Here is a 13,931-nt window from a genome sequence, read left to right as displayed (position 1 = left end):
CGGATTTAGAAAGGTATTTTTTTTTTTGGGTATGGTTCTATCCTATTTTATTTTGCTATATAAGTTACAATGTGTGATTTAGATTGCGAAACTCTACTCCCTTCTCACGTGTTCCCATCCCACTCCCCTGAAGATAGAGATTCGAACCCCCCACCTTCCTATTTTTAAATGGAAAGAGTGGCCACCAAGACAATCCCCAATAGTTAGGGTTTAGAAAGGTACTTGATTTAAGCCAAATCAAATAGTTTAAAATGTGAAAAATTATCAAAGTAGTCTTAAACCTATTGTAATTGTGGCAATTCAATCTTAATTTTTTTTTTTTGCCAATTGAATCCTAAATCGTTTGCATTTATGCTAGTTTAATCCACTCGGCCAATTTTGGCCAAAAAATGCTGATATGGATAATTCTAATAATATTTTGATATTTTTTGGAGTTATTTATTTATTTATTATTTTTCTTTTTCTTTTTTAAAATCTTTTTTCTCTTTTCCTTCTTCCTCTAGCCGGTTGCGAGAACCTTGGCATCCAGCCGAGGCGAGGGAAAAAAAGAAAGAAAAAGATAAGATAAAAGGAATATGTTAAAATGTTACTAAATATTGTCCACATTAGGCCCGCTCGCACTACTTAGGATATCCGACGTCCATGTTAGAGGTTTTTTTGGCCAAAATGAGCTGGATATATTGAATTGACACAAATGCAAAAGATTTGTTACTCAATTGATAAAAAAATAAGATTTAAGATTGAATTGACACAATTATAATAGGATTATGACATTTTGGATAATTTTTCCATTTAAAATGTTAAATGATGTTATTACCTTGCGGAGATGCAATTGGGAGTTTACATGTGTAGCGTGGAAGCAAAATTCAGGATCGTTTCATCATTTTTTGACTGCACGGCAGACAAAAAAGCGTGAAGTCGGGCAATTGTCCTGACGACAAAGCAATGTTAAATTTGGAGCTTAAAAGCAATAGATTTGCGTGATCTTTCTTGGGGAATTGGGGAACACCATCCCTCTTGCTTTTACGCAAAGGGGAGTGCCCCCAAATGTGGTCGGTTCTTCACAGTTGAATCCGAGTTTACTAGTGGAAACAAAAAGAAAATCAAGAATATCATGGGGCTATCCTGTTTCCGAATACACCAAAGAAATAGCTTAACTCTTTAGAATCGATACGAGGTCGATTTGGTCTGGTATGCAATCGACATTGGACCCAAGGGTTTAGCGATAGGAATCAATATAGATGAGCTAAGTGATCCGGTAAAAATCACATAAGGTAGTTGTCCACGATTATGAAAAAAGCTCATTGATGATAGTTATTGATGACCGTGAAATACAATTATTGATGTACGGTGGTGCATGATCGACGAACTTCGTGTTTCGGTAACATAATCAATTTATGGCCAATGTTATTTTAAATTTGACCAAGTGTTGGACACAGGAAAAAGAGAAAGTAGATTAAGGGCATGGATATCTACTTCGATGTCCTAGCCATCGCTAGTGAGAGAACATTGACAGGTAGTCAAAGCGCAATCAACAAGACACGTCGACGAAGAATACGATAAGTTGGCCACCTAAATCTAGCTTAGTGTTGGATAGAGAGGAGAATACGAAGACTATAATAGTATTGGGGTTGGGAAAGTTGTAGCCATCTGTGGATGAATTCGGTCCGTGATATTTTCCCTCACCCAATTCCACGACGCCCTCATTATTGGCTGGTTCGTTGCTTCCTTGCGTTCCACAATCATCAATGCCACCGCCTCGGTACTTACATAAATGGTAAATGCTCACTCAACAGATCAAGCCACTCCACTCCAATGGTAGCTTCTCCTGATCAAAGTCGTTTGCGAATCTCCAGTCACCTGTGCTTTCCTGAACGAGTGTGGCGTTCCGAGTCAACTACAATCCTTTAGCAACACTTTCTTTTGCCTACTAGGCTTCTCTCGATCTCATCAGACCAATGAAGGTTACTCAACAGACCTCCTCTGGCGAGATCCGCACCTTATTCGAGCTCTCTTAACCCAACGACCACTCGTCATTCTTATAGGACCGGATAGACTACAGGCTTTCTCAGAATCACCCACCTACTTGAGGGATCTTGCTCTAATACCATTTGTCATGGACCAACAAATTCTTGGCCTCAGAATAACTCGTGTGGCAGCAAGTGAGTTGAGAACGAGAACACCTCGCCAACCTTCCTTCTAAACAATGTTCCTAAAAACATTATGAGGGAGAGTCGCATCCTCACACCTAGACCTGTCAAAATGGGTTCAAAATCTATTTATTAACCTATAAGCATTTAAATGGGTCATAACAAATTTAGCATGCCAGCATATAAGATAACCCATTTAAGAAGTCAAAATAAGTGAGTTATAAATGGGTCCATTGTGAACATATTTACAACCCACTTAAGATATCACACTTAAAGGCCTCTACCTTTTGACCGAAAAAAAAAAAAGTCTCTACCTTTCTTTTACTTTTCCTTTTACTTTTTCTTTCTTTTCTTTTTTACTTTTTCTTTCTTTTACTTTTTTTTTTTTTTACGAAGCGCATTGCTCCGGGCATTCGTTGCTCCTTTTGGATCTCGTGAACCACGTGGATGCGCAACTTGGAGGAGAATGTCTCCACCCGCTTTGCCGCCTCCGTCGGGGACGGCTATGGAGGCGAGGAGGAGGAGCTTCGGTGGGCCGTCCTCGCGCAGCTCCCCACCTACGCCTGCGTCTGCCGCGGCATATTCAAGGACCTCGGCGGCAGGTCCAAGGAGGTCGGCCTGAGCGAGCTCGAGGCGCAGGAGCAGAGGCTTCTCCTCGACCGGCTCGTCAACTCGGTCTGCCTGTGTATGTCGGTCCCACTTGGACAAGGATTGGCCACGCTTTGCATACGGAAAAGTCATGGTCTCTCTCTCGATCGATCTCTCGACCAACATATGCTGAACTGGCATTCATTTTCTTGTTTTGGAACATCTTGATCAGAACAAAACTCCGCATTTACGACCCCCCCACTTTTTTTTATCGAATAAGATCAAAACGGAGCGGAAGATATCGATTTTGGTTTCGATATAATACTTGAACGAATAAGATTATGTTTACACTACAAGAACGCTACTGTTGACGCATATCTAGTCCTAGCATGTGTATTATCCAGATGATTATTGGGCTGCATCCCTTCTTCGAAAGCCAAGTTTCCCCTTCTATCTAACCTTGGAGCAGATGCGGCTCTGCTTCGAAGTGTGAAGATGTTGAGCATACTCAGTACTTAGATTTGGTGGTATTGATCTTCAGCATAGGCGAATCCTCCATACGGAGGAACAAGAAGAGGAAATTTTAGTCGAATGAGTCTCCCTCACTAGTAGCTCCAGCATCAAACTTTGTTTTCTCTTCTTCTTTTTCGCTCCTGGCAGGAAAATTTGACGCCGAGAAGTGACTACTGTTGTTTGGTTCAGGAAACTCTGGATCTTAGACGCTTAGAAGCAAACAAAGAAAAAAAAAAATAAAAAAAAATCAGGTTAGTTGGGGAAGAATCCGCCCAAATTGGATTTTTTTTAGGAACATATCGAGAAGAAAATAAAAAAAATAATATTTTTTGAATTTATAAAAAATAAAATATAAAATTTGCCCACAATGATTTAATTATATAATTATTTACAAATTTACAAGGAATAAATTTTCTTAGATTGAATTAAATATAAAAGCATTTTAGTAATATGGGTTGGGTACGGGTCAAGAAATTTATACTATGCATAAATAGGTCATAAAAGGGTTAATTGATCAATTTGGATCGGATCATTTATGACTCGACTCGACTCGAACCCGACCTAACCTATCCCTTTGGTAGCTCTACTCACACCCGATTGTACCACGCCCAGTTTAGCTTTGGCATCTAGTCCTTTAAGTGAGATATACAGAACACTTCAGTACAATAACTGTTTTTGGCCTGCAATGGACTCATCGGGGAGAGCGAAATCGAGTCCCGACTAGTTTGTGTATGGAAAGCCAATCCCCGTCTTCAGAGATCCTCTAAGATGGTATTTACATAACTTGGGAACTCCTAACACAAAAATCCTGACGCTACTCCGAAAAAACAAGTTGTGTCATCCCTTCTGCAACAGTCACTCTTCACCCCGATGCCACAAAGCTCCACTCTCCAACTCGGAGTCCACACTTACTAACGAGACGAAGAGGAAATCAATACGTGGTCATGTCCCGTTTGCAAATATGGCGGCTCTCGCTTGCCGACGACGCTCACCTAACCTCCTCCTTCGGGACGAAGAGAACGAGGACTTTCGCAGGAAGAGAGTCCTTGTCGGAGGGCATCATCTTAGACATGGGAGGAGATAATTTCAAGGATTGATCTTTTGACGCCTTGGTCGTTAACAACCTTGTAGCAGAAGGTTTAGGACAAAAACCACGAAGGGCAAGATCAATGGCTGTATCCACAAGAGCTGTCCATAAAATAAAATAATTACCAAGGGACAGAACTTGGGATAAAGATGATTAAAGCGACCTATATGGTAAAGAGACCTTAATATATTCCTTCTCGTTGGGTTAAGCAAGGATTTGTCTCGAGTATCCCTTTTCCCAGTGGGTGCTCTTCGAGAGGCAAAGCATCTTGTCGACACATCCAACTATCAAAGCACTGTCCTTAATTTTCGTACCATCCAAAAAGCATAACGACATGTTTTCTGCTCTCACGATATCGTATGGTCCCCGCGCCATGCAATATGTGATAATATGTAATACCGACATGTCAATTATCGATAAAACAAAATATATCATTTCCATAGATCAATGGCATGGCATTAACAGTTTCGCTTTGCACGATCGTTCGGGTTCCGCAGTTCTCCCATGAAATTCTCAGGGGGTTTATAAGGCGACGATGGACGCGATTACCCACGTAATCTCGATTCATCGCTGTAAATTCGCTTTGCACCGTGCAATTTGCTATTACCAATTGAGGATGTGGTGATCTGACGTGGTCCACAATTGGAGTCGGAGAGAACTCTTTTTCTCTAAGGCTCCGTTTGTTACATGAGAAATTACCAATTTGGAAAACGTTTTTTTAAGAACAATCGTTTGTATCGTTTGAATAATTAGTTAAAGAAAAATATTTTCATTATCGATAATAGGTATGTTTAAACATTTTCAAATCATGTATTTTTTGTGAAACAGAAGGTATCCCAAGACTTTGACTCTTTTTTTTTTTTCGGAAATTAAAATCATGCGTTGGGGTAGTTGCAACCTATTGTGGGGAAGAAGGTGATATACATATAATGTTAATAAAAATAAATGAAAAGAATAAATAAATACATAAACAAATAAATAAAAAAATTTCCATTAATAAGAGGAAAAATGACATAATTGATCCATAAACTTTGACCCAATATGCAATGTGGTTCCTAAACTTTTAATTTGATTAATATGGTCATAGAAATTTAGCCTAATGTGCAATGTGGTCTTTAAACTTTCAATTTGTTCAATGTAATCCCAAAACTTTTGGAACATGTTCAATTTAGCCTTTGAACTATAAAAAAAAAATGTCAAATATCGTCCCCGAACTTGAACTAATGGAAAGATTACATTGAACACCTTCCCGTAATTATAACTCATGGACTTAATTGAACATGTTCCAAAAGTTCATGAATCATATTGATCAAATTAAAAATTCAAGGATCAAATTACACATTGGGCCGGAGTTCAGAGATCATATTGGTCAAATTAAAAGTTCAGAGATCACATTACACATTGAGTCAAAGTTTAGAGACCATTTGTGTTATTACCCCTTAATAAGATATTGGGCGGTGGGCTGCTTCCCTACCGGACTGGAAACTACATTTCAAAGGCAAAACAGAGTCATCTCCATATGGGATTTTGATGCAGAACTGTTGAAAAGTCTTCATTCACCTACTTAGAATACATTTTGCCTACGCCAGAGCAAAAGCTGAGAGATATATGCAGATACAGACGCCTCCATTTTAGGTGGTCCAGTAAAGTTTGGTGAGCCGGCAATGTTAAAATGAGCCTCCAGCATTCAATCCTTCACCAAATCAAAAGCCTGAAAAAGATGGACAATAATTGGGAAAGGGAGAAAGGACAAAAAAAACCCAGTGCCGTGTAATCTAGGTTGATGAAAGCCAAAGATTTGGGCCCCACACGCTTCATTCTTCAAAAGCTTATGAAGAAGTTGCAGAGCCCGACTGATTCTTCTTCCCCTGCTGCAGCATTTCGTCTCCATAACGGAGAAGAAAACAAACAATCCTCAAAGCCCAAAAGAAAAGAGAAAAAGGTAGTACCAAGCACCCCCATCGAGGATGTTGTGTTGAACATGAGTCCGCACGAAGGCAAAAAAGAGCATTCGTTTTGCGATACAGAGAGGCTCATGGGCTCCGGTTCAAGAGTTCACGTGCAGACCTTGCGCATAGCCCAGAGCATGATGGCGACGGTACTTGTACTGTTTCTCTCGTGGGCTTCCTCTTCTTCTTCTTCTTCGGTCTCGGCTTCTGTGACTTACGACCACAGAGCCATTATCGTCAATGGGCAGAGGAGGATCCTCATTTCTGGGTCCGTTCACTACCCGAGGAGCACTCCTGAGGTACCCATGTTGCCAATTTGCACTTCGCGTGTTTGTTTCCCCGTTCTTTCTTTTTTCGTGCGTTCCAATGCATTTGAACCATTGGGTGTTTCTCATTTGGCATTCTTTTGGAGCGTTTGAGCTCACATTTTACTTGTTCTTGACTGGTTTTATTTCTGGGTCACGGGGTGGGGATTCTGCAGATGTGGCCTGATCTTATTCAGAAGGCCAAAGATGGAGGCTTGGATGTTATCCAAACGTATGTCTTTTGGAATGGACACGAGCCTTCTCCAGGAAAAGTACTGTTCTTCAACAAAGAAAAAAGAAAAAAGAAGTTCCTTTCCCTTTAGTTTTTTGCGGCTCATGTACTGATCGTCATTTTGAATGTGTTCATGTGGTAATCATCTGGCACATTGCTTTTTGTCATGTTTTTGCAGTATTATTTTGAGGACAGATATGATCTTGTCCGGTTCATAAAGGTGGTACAGCAAGCAGGACTTTACGCTCATCTCCGCATTGGTCCTTATGTTTGTGCAGAATGGAACTTTGGGTGAGAATTTTCTTCATTGTACAAGTAATTTCAATAGCCACCTGTAAAATTTTAGTACATAACGAAATCTTTGTGCCTTGATGCCGATGTGCCATATTTTTATTCTGTTTCAGGGGATTCCCCGTCTGGCTAAAATACGTGCCGGGCATCGTTTTCAGGACGGACAATGAGCCGTTCAAGGTGGCTTTTGGTGCTTTGTGTTTACCATCTTACTCCAGATTAATTCCTGCTCAATAATTTGTATTTGTTGTTAAATTATCGTAAGGCGGCAATGCAACGGTTCACAGAGAAAATAGTGAACATGATGAAGGCTGAAAATCTGTTCGAGTCTCAGGGAGGTCCGATTATTCTGTCTCAGGTAAGGACCTCTAGAGTATTTTAATATTCCAAATATATATTGTATCAGCGTGTTGTTAATTTGTCAATATAAGCTGCCGCCTTCAAGAAGGCCAATGATTTTAAGAAGTTTAAATTCGCTCCGACCTCCGACGACTTCTTTGTACCCTTTGTTTTTGCGCGGTTATCTTGCTAAAGGAAGTAATAGATTTGTGTTTCGGCAGATTGAGAATGAATATGGACCGGTGGAATGGGAAATCGGTGCTCCCGGCAAGGCATACAGCAAATGGGCCGCTGATATGGCCGTCGGACTCGGCACCGGGGTCCCATGGGTTATGTGCAAGCAAGAAGATGCCCCTGATCCAGTTGTAAGCAACTCTCATCATTGCCTTCATTGGAACTTTGTAGTCACATGTTGTTTGTCATGTCCTTTGGACTTTAGGGATTTAGGACCTCCCTTCCGTTACTCACAACCTCCTTTCTTGGTGGGGTTTGTATGGGCACCATTGTGACATAGTCTGCATAAATGGTCTTATAATGACAAATCTTTATCTCATATGCTTTTATTAGTGGTTGAAGATGAGCAACCATGAAGATTTGTCTTTTTCTTACATTTTATCTGGTTCTTGAGCTTTTACTGCAAGCGGAATCACAAGTGGCAGCTTAAATACATTTTTGGGGTAGACAGTTTGGCAAGAGCAGACTTGATTAGACGTGTCAATAGATGGAATTGCGCTATCATTTATGAGTAATTTACTGGCTGTGCGACAGATTGATACCTGCAATGGCTACTACTGCGAGAACTTTAAACCTAACCGGGATTACAAACCAAAGATGTGGACCGAAGCCTGGACCGGCTGGTATACAGAATTTGGCGGAGCAATACCACATAGACCGGTTGAAGACTTGGCATATTCCGTTGCGAGGTTCATTCAAAATGGCGGTTCTTTTGTTAATTATTACATGGTAGCTGAACCCTCAACTTCATCTTAATCTGTGGGATGATGTTTTCTCCTTGGCGTGCCTAAATACCGACATCCTATGACCTTCAACAGCGTTATCTTCTGCATCTAATTTTTTCTGTTCTCTTGCCAGTATCACGGAGGAACTAACTTCGGTCGGACATCCGGTGGTCCATTCATTGCCACAAGCTATGATTATGATGCTCCTATAGATGAATTTGGTATGTTGCATGACATCCTTATTCCTAGTGATGCTAGGGTGAGCCACTGAAATTCGCTTCTTCTCAACTTTGAGAAATGAAAGATGCCTAACTTCTTAAAGTAAAGAATATAGTTTGGATAAGCTTCAAAAGGAGAATTTTACTGTCAAGCTACCAAAGTTTAGAATCCTATGAGAATAAAGTGTGCGAAATTATCTTAGGAGGGAAAAAAAGATGACAATGATGTAATCCGAGTGGGTCATAGCGATTTTCAATCCAATGCCAGGTCTACCGCGCGAACAGAAATGGCGTCATTTGAGAGATTTACATAAAGCCATCAAGCTGTGCGAATCAGCTTTAGTTTCTTCCAATGCAACCATAAGCTCGCTTGGAAATAAACAAGAGGTATGGTCAAAACCTATTTTAATTGTGTATGACCTACACTTCAACGTGCTTGTTTCTTGCCGTGTTGAATTCACGACCGACTCATCTTAAATGATTTTGGGTAGGCTCATGTGTTCACAGCTAAATCCGGAGACTGTGCGGCTTTTCTTGCAAACTACGACCCGAATTACTCAGTCAAGGTGACATTCACAGGTAGACAGTATGATTTGCCGCCTTGGTCCGTCAGCATCCTACCTGACTGCAAAACTGTAGTCTTCAACACCGCAAGGGTATCATCTCATACACTCATCCAATTGCAGTGTTGACCATTGTAGGAAATGAAGGCAGTATCTGTTACATTAACATAAACTAGAACGGAACTGAACTTTCCATGTCTCTTTAAAGCAACAATGTTAACACTTAAAAGGGGCATAGAAAATGGTGCTCTCCTTTTGAGAATTCCCAAGATCGAGCCTAACACCACAACACAATCTCTATACAGATCGGTGCCCAAAGCTCTCTTATGAAGATGACTCCTCCGGATAATACCTTCTTGTGGCAGTCATTTAATGAAGAAACTCCCTCGGCTGATGATGTAGACACGACTGCAATGGAAGGGCTTCTGGAACAAATTAATATTACAAGAGACTCTTCAGACTATTTGTGGTACATGACAGAGTAAGTAATTTTTGGCAGAATCCAGATTTAAACAGAACACCACAAACTTATGTGAACTAAGAATAGATGGATGAATATGTCAATCCATCTTTGCCTGACATTTATTTGTATGTTTATTCAGCATTGTGATAGAACCTGATGAAGCTTTTCTAAAGAATGGTCAGTATCCTGTTCTCACAGTATGGTCAGCAGGACATGCCTTGCATGTTTTCATCAATGGTCAACTAGCAGGTACATGCAATCGTTGAACGATTTTTCTTGTAGATTTTTAACTAATTGAAGTGGGGAAAACTCTTCCTGATCATCACGGTTTGCACAGGGACTGCATATGGAGGACTCGAAAACCCAAAGCTAACATTCACTGACAACTTGAAGCTAAGAGCGGGGATCAACAAATTGTCTCTCTTAAGCATTTCCGTGGGGCTGCCGGTCGGTTTACCCCTTTACTGATAGGCTTTACATTTTTAGCGAGGCTACTTTAGCAGGCTTCTATAAATAACAGTATCTTCAGTTTTATGGTAATCGCAATTCACATTAAAATAAAGTCAAACTTATTTCAGAATGTTGGTCTCCATTTCGAGACGTGGAATGCTGGGGTCCTTGGACCAGTCACCTTGGAGGGTCTTAACTCTGGCACTTGGAATTTGACTAACTGGAAATGGTCCTACAAGGTTTGTACCCACTGCCCTCTGTTCCTTCTCTATGATAACTAGACATTGGCTCTCAGGAGATTGAGATTTGGATAAAATGAGCAACCGTGCTGGATTGGAAACATAATTGCAATATGAGGTTAGTGATGAAATGCATGTTTTGAATCAAGAATGGTGCTAATACAGAAATCTAGTAACTTGTAAATATTAGAATGTCAGCTGTCACACAAGATGCTTTTCTCTCCTGTTGAATGTAGAGAATCTTGCCCTTATGACTGTGTACAGAAGTTTAAGAATGGCTTGAATCATTGCATCTGAACAGGTTGGTTTGAAGGGTGAAGCTTTGGGTCTGTATACCTTCCGCGGGAGTTCATCTGTTGAATGGATGAAAGGATCGTCAGTGGTCCTAAAACAGCCCTTGACCTGGTACAAGGTAAAGTCATTCTTCTTGGTAGCTACTAAACCAGTTCTGGTGGTTTCTTATGACTCAGTAAACAAGGTACAAATTTCAGACTACTTTTGACGCGCCAGAAGGAGACAACCCGTTAGCCTTAGATATGAGCAGCATGGGAAAAGGTCAAATATGGATAAATGGTCAGAGCATTGGGCGACACTGGCCTGCTTATGTAGCAGAGGGAAGCTGCGGCGAATGCAATTATGCTGGAATTTTCAACGAGAACAAATGTAGAACTAATTGCGGAGAGCCATCTCAAAGATGGTGAGGAAGAAATGAACTTCTCTGCTTGTGCTTGCTTGTTCGCTAAAAGCGTTTGTGTCAAAGCTTTCGAAAATTTTCAGGTATCATGTTCCTCGCTCATGGCTGAACCCCACTGGAAATTTACTAGTTGTTTTCGAGGAATGGGGCGGAGTACCAGCAGGAATTTCTTTGGTGAAAAGAATGACAGGAAGTGTCTGTGCTGATATCTTCGACGGACAGCCTGTGCTGAAGGACTGGCATACATATCCAAAAGCCCACTTGATGTGTCCTCCCGGGCAGGAAATCTCCAAGATAAAGTTTGCTAGCTACGGATTGCCACAAGGAAGATGTGGAAATTATCAAGAAGGACATTGTCACGCTCACAAATCATATGATGCTCTTCAGAAGGTACATGACTAACTCTAAGTTGCCTTCTGCTAGGATACTCGAGGATCTTAAAATCAATTTTAGTGAAATTCATATTTCAGAAACCCTCATTAATACTGTTGCTTCTTAGGCTTCTGTGACCCCTCGCCATCCCAGAGTAGGAATGCTAGAGCAATTGATCATTGTTTTACTTTTTGGTTAGAGTCTGCTCAAGGTTTGATAATCTGAAATAATCAAATCATAGACAAGAAAATGTAGCTTACCGGTCTGTATGATTACGAGTTCTCAGTGTTCTTAAATAATTTGTTTTCTGGGTTGAGACGGGACTTTCATGCAGATGTGCATCGGGAAACAACTTTGCTCTGTCACCGTGGCTCCAGAGGTTTTTGGAGGAGATCCTTGTCCTGATAGTGAGAAGAAACTTTCCGTCGAAGCAATCTGTAGCCAACATAAAGCGGCTTCAATGGTGTCGGAGATGGAAGAATGCCGCCTCCACAGTACATAAACTCTGTCTCTCTTCATAGCTTTGCTCAAATAAAGAATCGGTTCGACATCCAAAAAGGGCAACATACCACAGTACTATACAATTCACCAGAAAAGCTATCTTTGGTCATCCTTTATGTACATAAATGAGCAGGTATTGCACATATACCTCCAAACGATACCAAGGGCATCCGCCAATTATACATAGGATTTTAGCTAGTCATTCTTTTTACATGGGTAATCCTCCTGGTTGGACCCCGGGAGAGAATTCCGATTGCCTTGTAACGCACTCTATTGAAATTCAATAAACCAAGCCGTCTGGATGGCATCTGAATAAACAGAACTCTTCTGTGTTGAACTTTCGCTTTCTTCTTCTTGCTTTCTGCACTCTACTCATCTCAAAATGTGACTAAATACCTATTACGAAGAAGGAAAAATACTGCCAATAACTCACGATTTGCCTTGACAGGCAGCTGTAGTTTCTGAGTTTGGGCTCTAGCGTCCCCCACAGTGGGGAGATTGCTCCATATGAGCAAGCAGACTTGTCACGGTTTACCTTCATCAAGCGATAACTATACAAATACTAGGTTCAGTTGAGCGAGTTCATCATATATCGCTCGGTGACTTAACAGTGTGATGCTTTTGAAGGAACTCACATGCTAATCACACATTAGAAGTCGAACATTGGCCATGTTAACTTTGCTTCCCTCATTACAACAACCAAGAAAGCGAAAGAGCAGAAAAGAAAAGAAACAAAGAAACTCAAATCTTGTGAACCTATCTGGTCCCATAGTACGGCGACCAAGAGGGGGATTTTGAATTTTGGGACCAACAAACATGTCAAAATTGACTGGACCATGTAATTTCTCAGTTTTCTATTATTGGCCTAAACTGACATAGATTTTCTATCGGACCGCCCCAAGATGAATTGCTTTTCTCGATTCGGTTAAATTAGTATCGACAGCGGAGGAGATCATCACTCATGACTATGACATTACGAATGATGTGCACGAAAGCTGGCGACACTAACTATCCTCGAAAAGTTGTTTCTGTGTGGATATAAGACTTGGTCGTTGCATTATTGTAGATGATTTACTTGCACTAGGGGCAAATGCAGAGGGACAAAAGGAGGAAGCACAAACCCCAACAAAACAACAAAAACATCATTTAGCTTTTCCAGCTTATGTCTAAAGAAGAATCTCAAATGTCCAAACTTTAGTAAACACCATGAATAATAATATCAGGTAAGGAAGCTTTAGTGGTCAATTGAAGTATGACATTAATTACAGCCCTCAGTAGCATTAATCCAAAAGGACATGCTATGTTGATCCAGTTGTTTCATTGCCTATCTCTATGGCTATATACACCTTCACCAAGCTCAGTCGTACTCAGTTTTTTTTTTTTTTTTTTTGGTTCTTAAGCTGAAGCCGAAGGGTCTCAAGGTGCTGGACCATTCTATAAAGTTCTTCTGCATTATAGCTTGGAACAGAATCCTCAAGAAAGATTGCTTCTCTCAACCAGCATTAAAGGAGTCACCGGGATATTTGTTAAGCAATCGAACGAGGAGACTTCACGGTTTTTAATGCACTGCTTTTCTCACGTTACGTGGAATCAATGCTTTCGAAGATTGAAATATTCCTTGTTAAGATACGCTTTAGTTAGCACTCTGAAGACGCTCCTTAACAAGGCTCGCATTATTTATAAGTTGGAGATCTTATCATGGACCACGAGCCTTAATTATAAGATCTTAGGGCTGGGCAACCCTCTAAAGGCCACTTTACTAGACCCCTAGATTCTTTCAACACAGATTTTCGGACACACACAAGCCGGTGGCTCCTTTTTAGTTAAAGGGTCTTGGATCATCATCAAAGACCTTCATAAAGCAACCTTAAAGATGCCAAGGTGATAACTTATTAAATCTGTCATCTTCTATCTTTGACGATGTTGGCTCTCACGAGGATTGGGGAAAAAAATAATCTTATTCTCATTTAAGAAAGGATAAAGGTGACAGCTCCTCAAAGTTTCAAACCCATCATGAT

At 40.6% G+C, this 13,931-nt stretch overlaps 1 protein-coding gene across 5 annotated transcripts; it reads left to right on the top strand.

The window, feature by feature from the left end:
• Positions 1–6,137: 6,137 nt before the first annotated feature.
• On the top strand, positions 6,138–12,226 carry LOC115740653 (beta-galactosidase-like). Of its 5 annotated transcripts, none has more exons than XM_048277690.1 (18): positions 6,142–6,586; positions 6,769–6,864; positions 7,003–7,115; positions 7,229–7,295; positions 7,381–7,473; positions 7,676–7,819; positions 8,223–8,417; positions 8,547–8,634; positions 8,900–9,018; positions 9,123–9,287; positions 9,500–9,675; positions 9,797–9,906; positions 9,995–10,104; positions 10,236–10,346; positions 10,648–10,758; positions 10,838–11,043; positions 11,124–11,430; positions 11,750–12,226. In XM_048277690.1, exons 1-18 carry the CDS (start codon positions 6,170–6,172, stop codon positions 11,912–11,914), a joined length of 2,793 nt encoding a protein of 930 aa, XP_048133647.1. In that variant the 5' UTR covers positions 6,142–6,169; the 3' UTR covers positions 11,915–12,226. The 5 variants fall into 5 exon arrangements, 4 of the variants coding, with proteins under 4 accessions (XP_048133648.1, XP_030530049.1, XP_048133647.1 ...); XM_030674188.2 differs by having other exon boundaries at positions 6,146–6,586; positions 11,747–12,226; XM_048277691.1 differs by lacking the exon at positions 11,750–12,226 and having other exon boundaries at positions 6,138–6,586; positions 10,891–11,043; positions 11,124–11,265.
• Positions 12,227–13,931: the final 1,705 nt, after the last annotated feature.

Source organism: Rhodamnia argentea, chromosome 4 (assembly GCF_020921035.1).
Source record: "Rhodamnia argentea isolate NSW1041297 chromosome 4, ASM2092103v1, whole genome shotgun sequence".
NCBI lineage: Eukaryota > Viridiplantae > Streptophyta > Magnoliopsida > Myrtales > Myrtaceae > Rhodamnia > Rhodamnia argentea.
The sequence above is the reverse complement of the archived record's forward strand: the minus strand, read 5'-3'. Positions and strand labels throughout refer to the sequence as shown.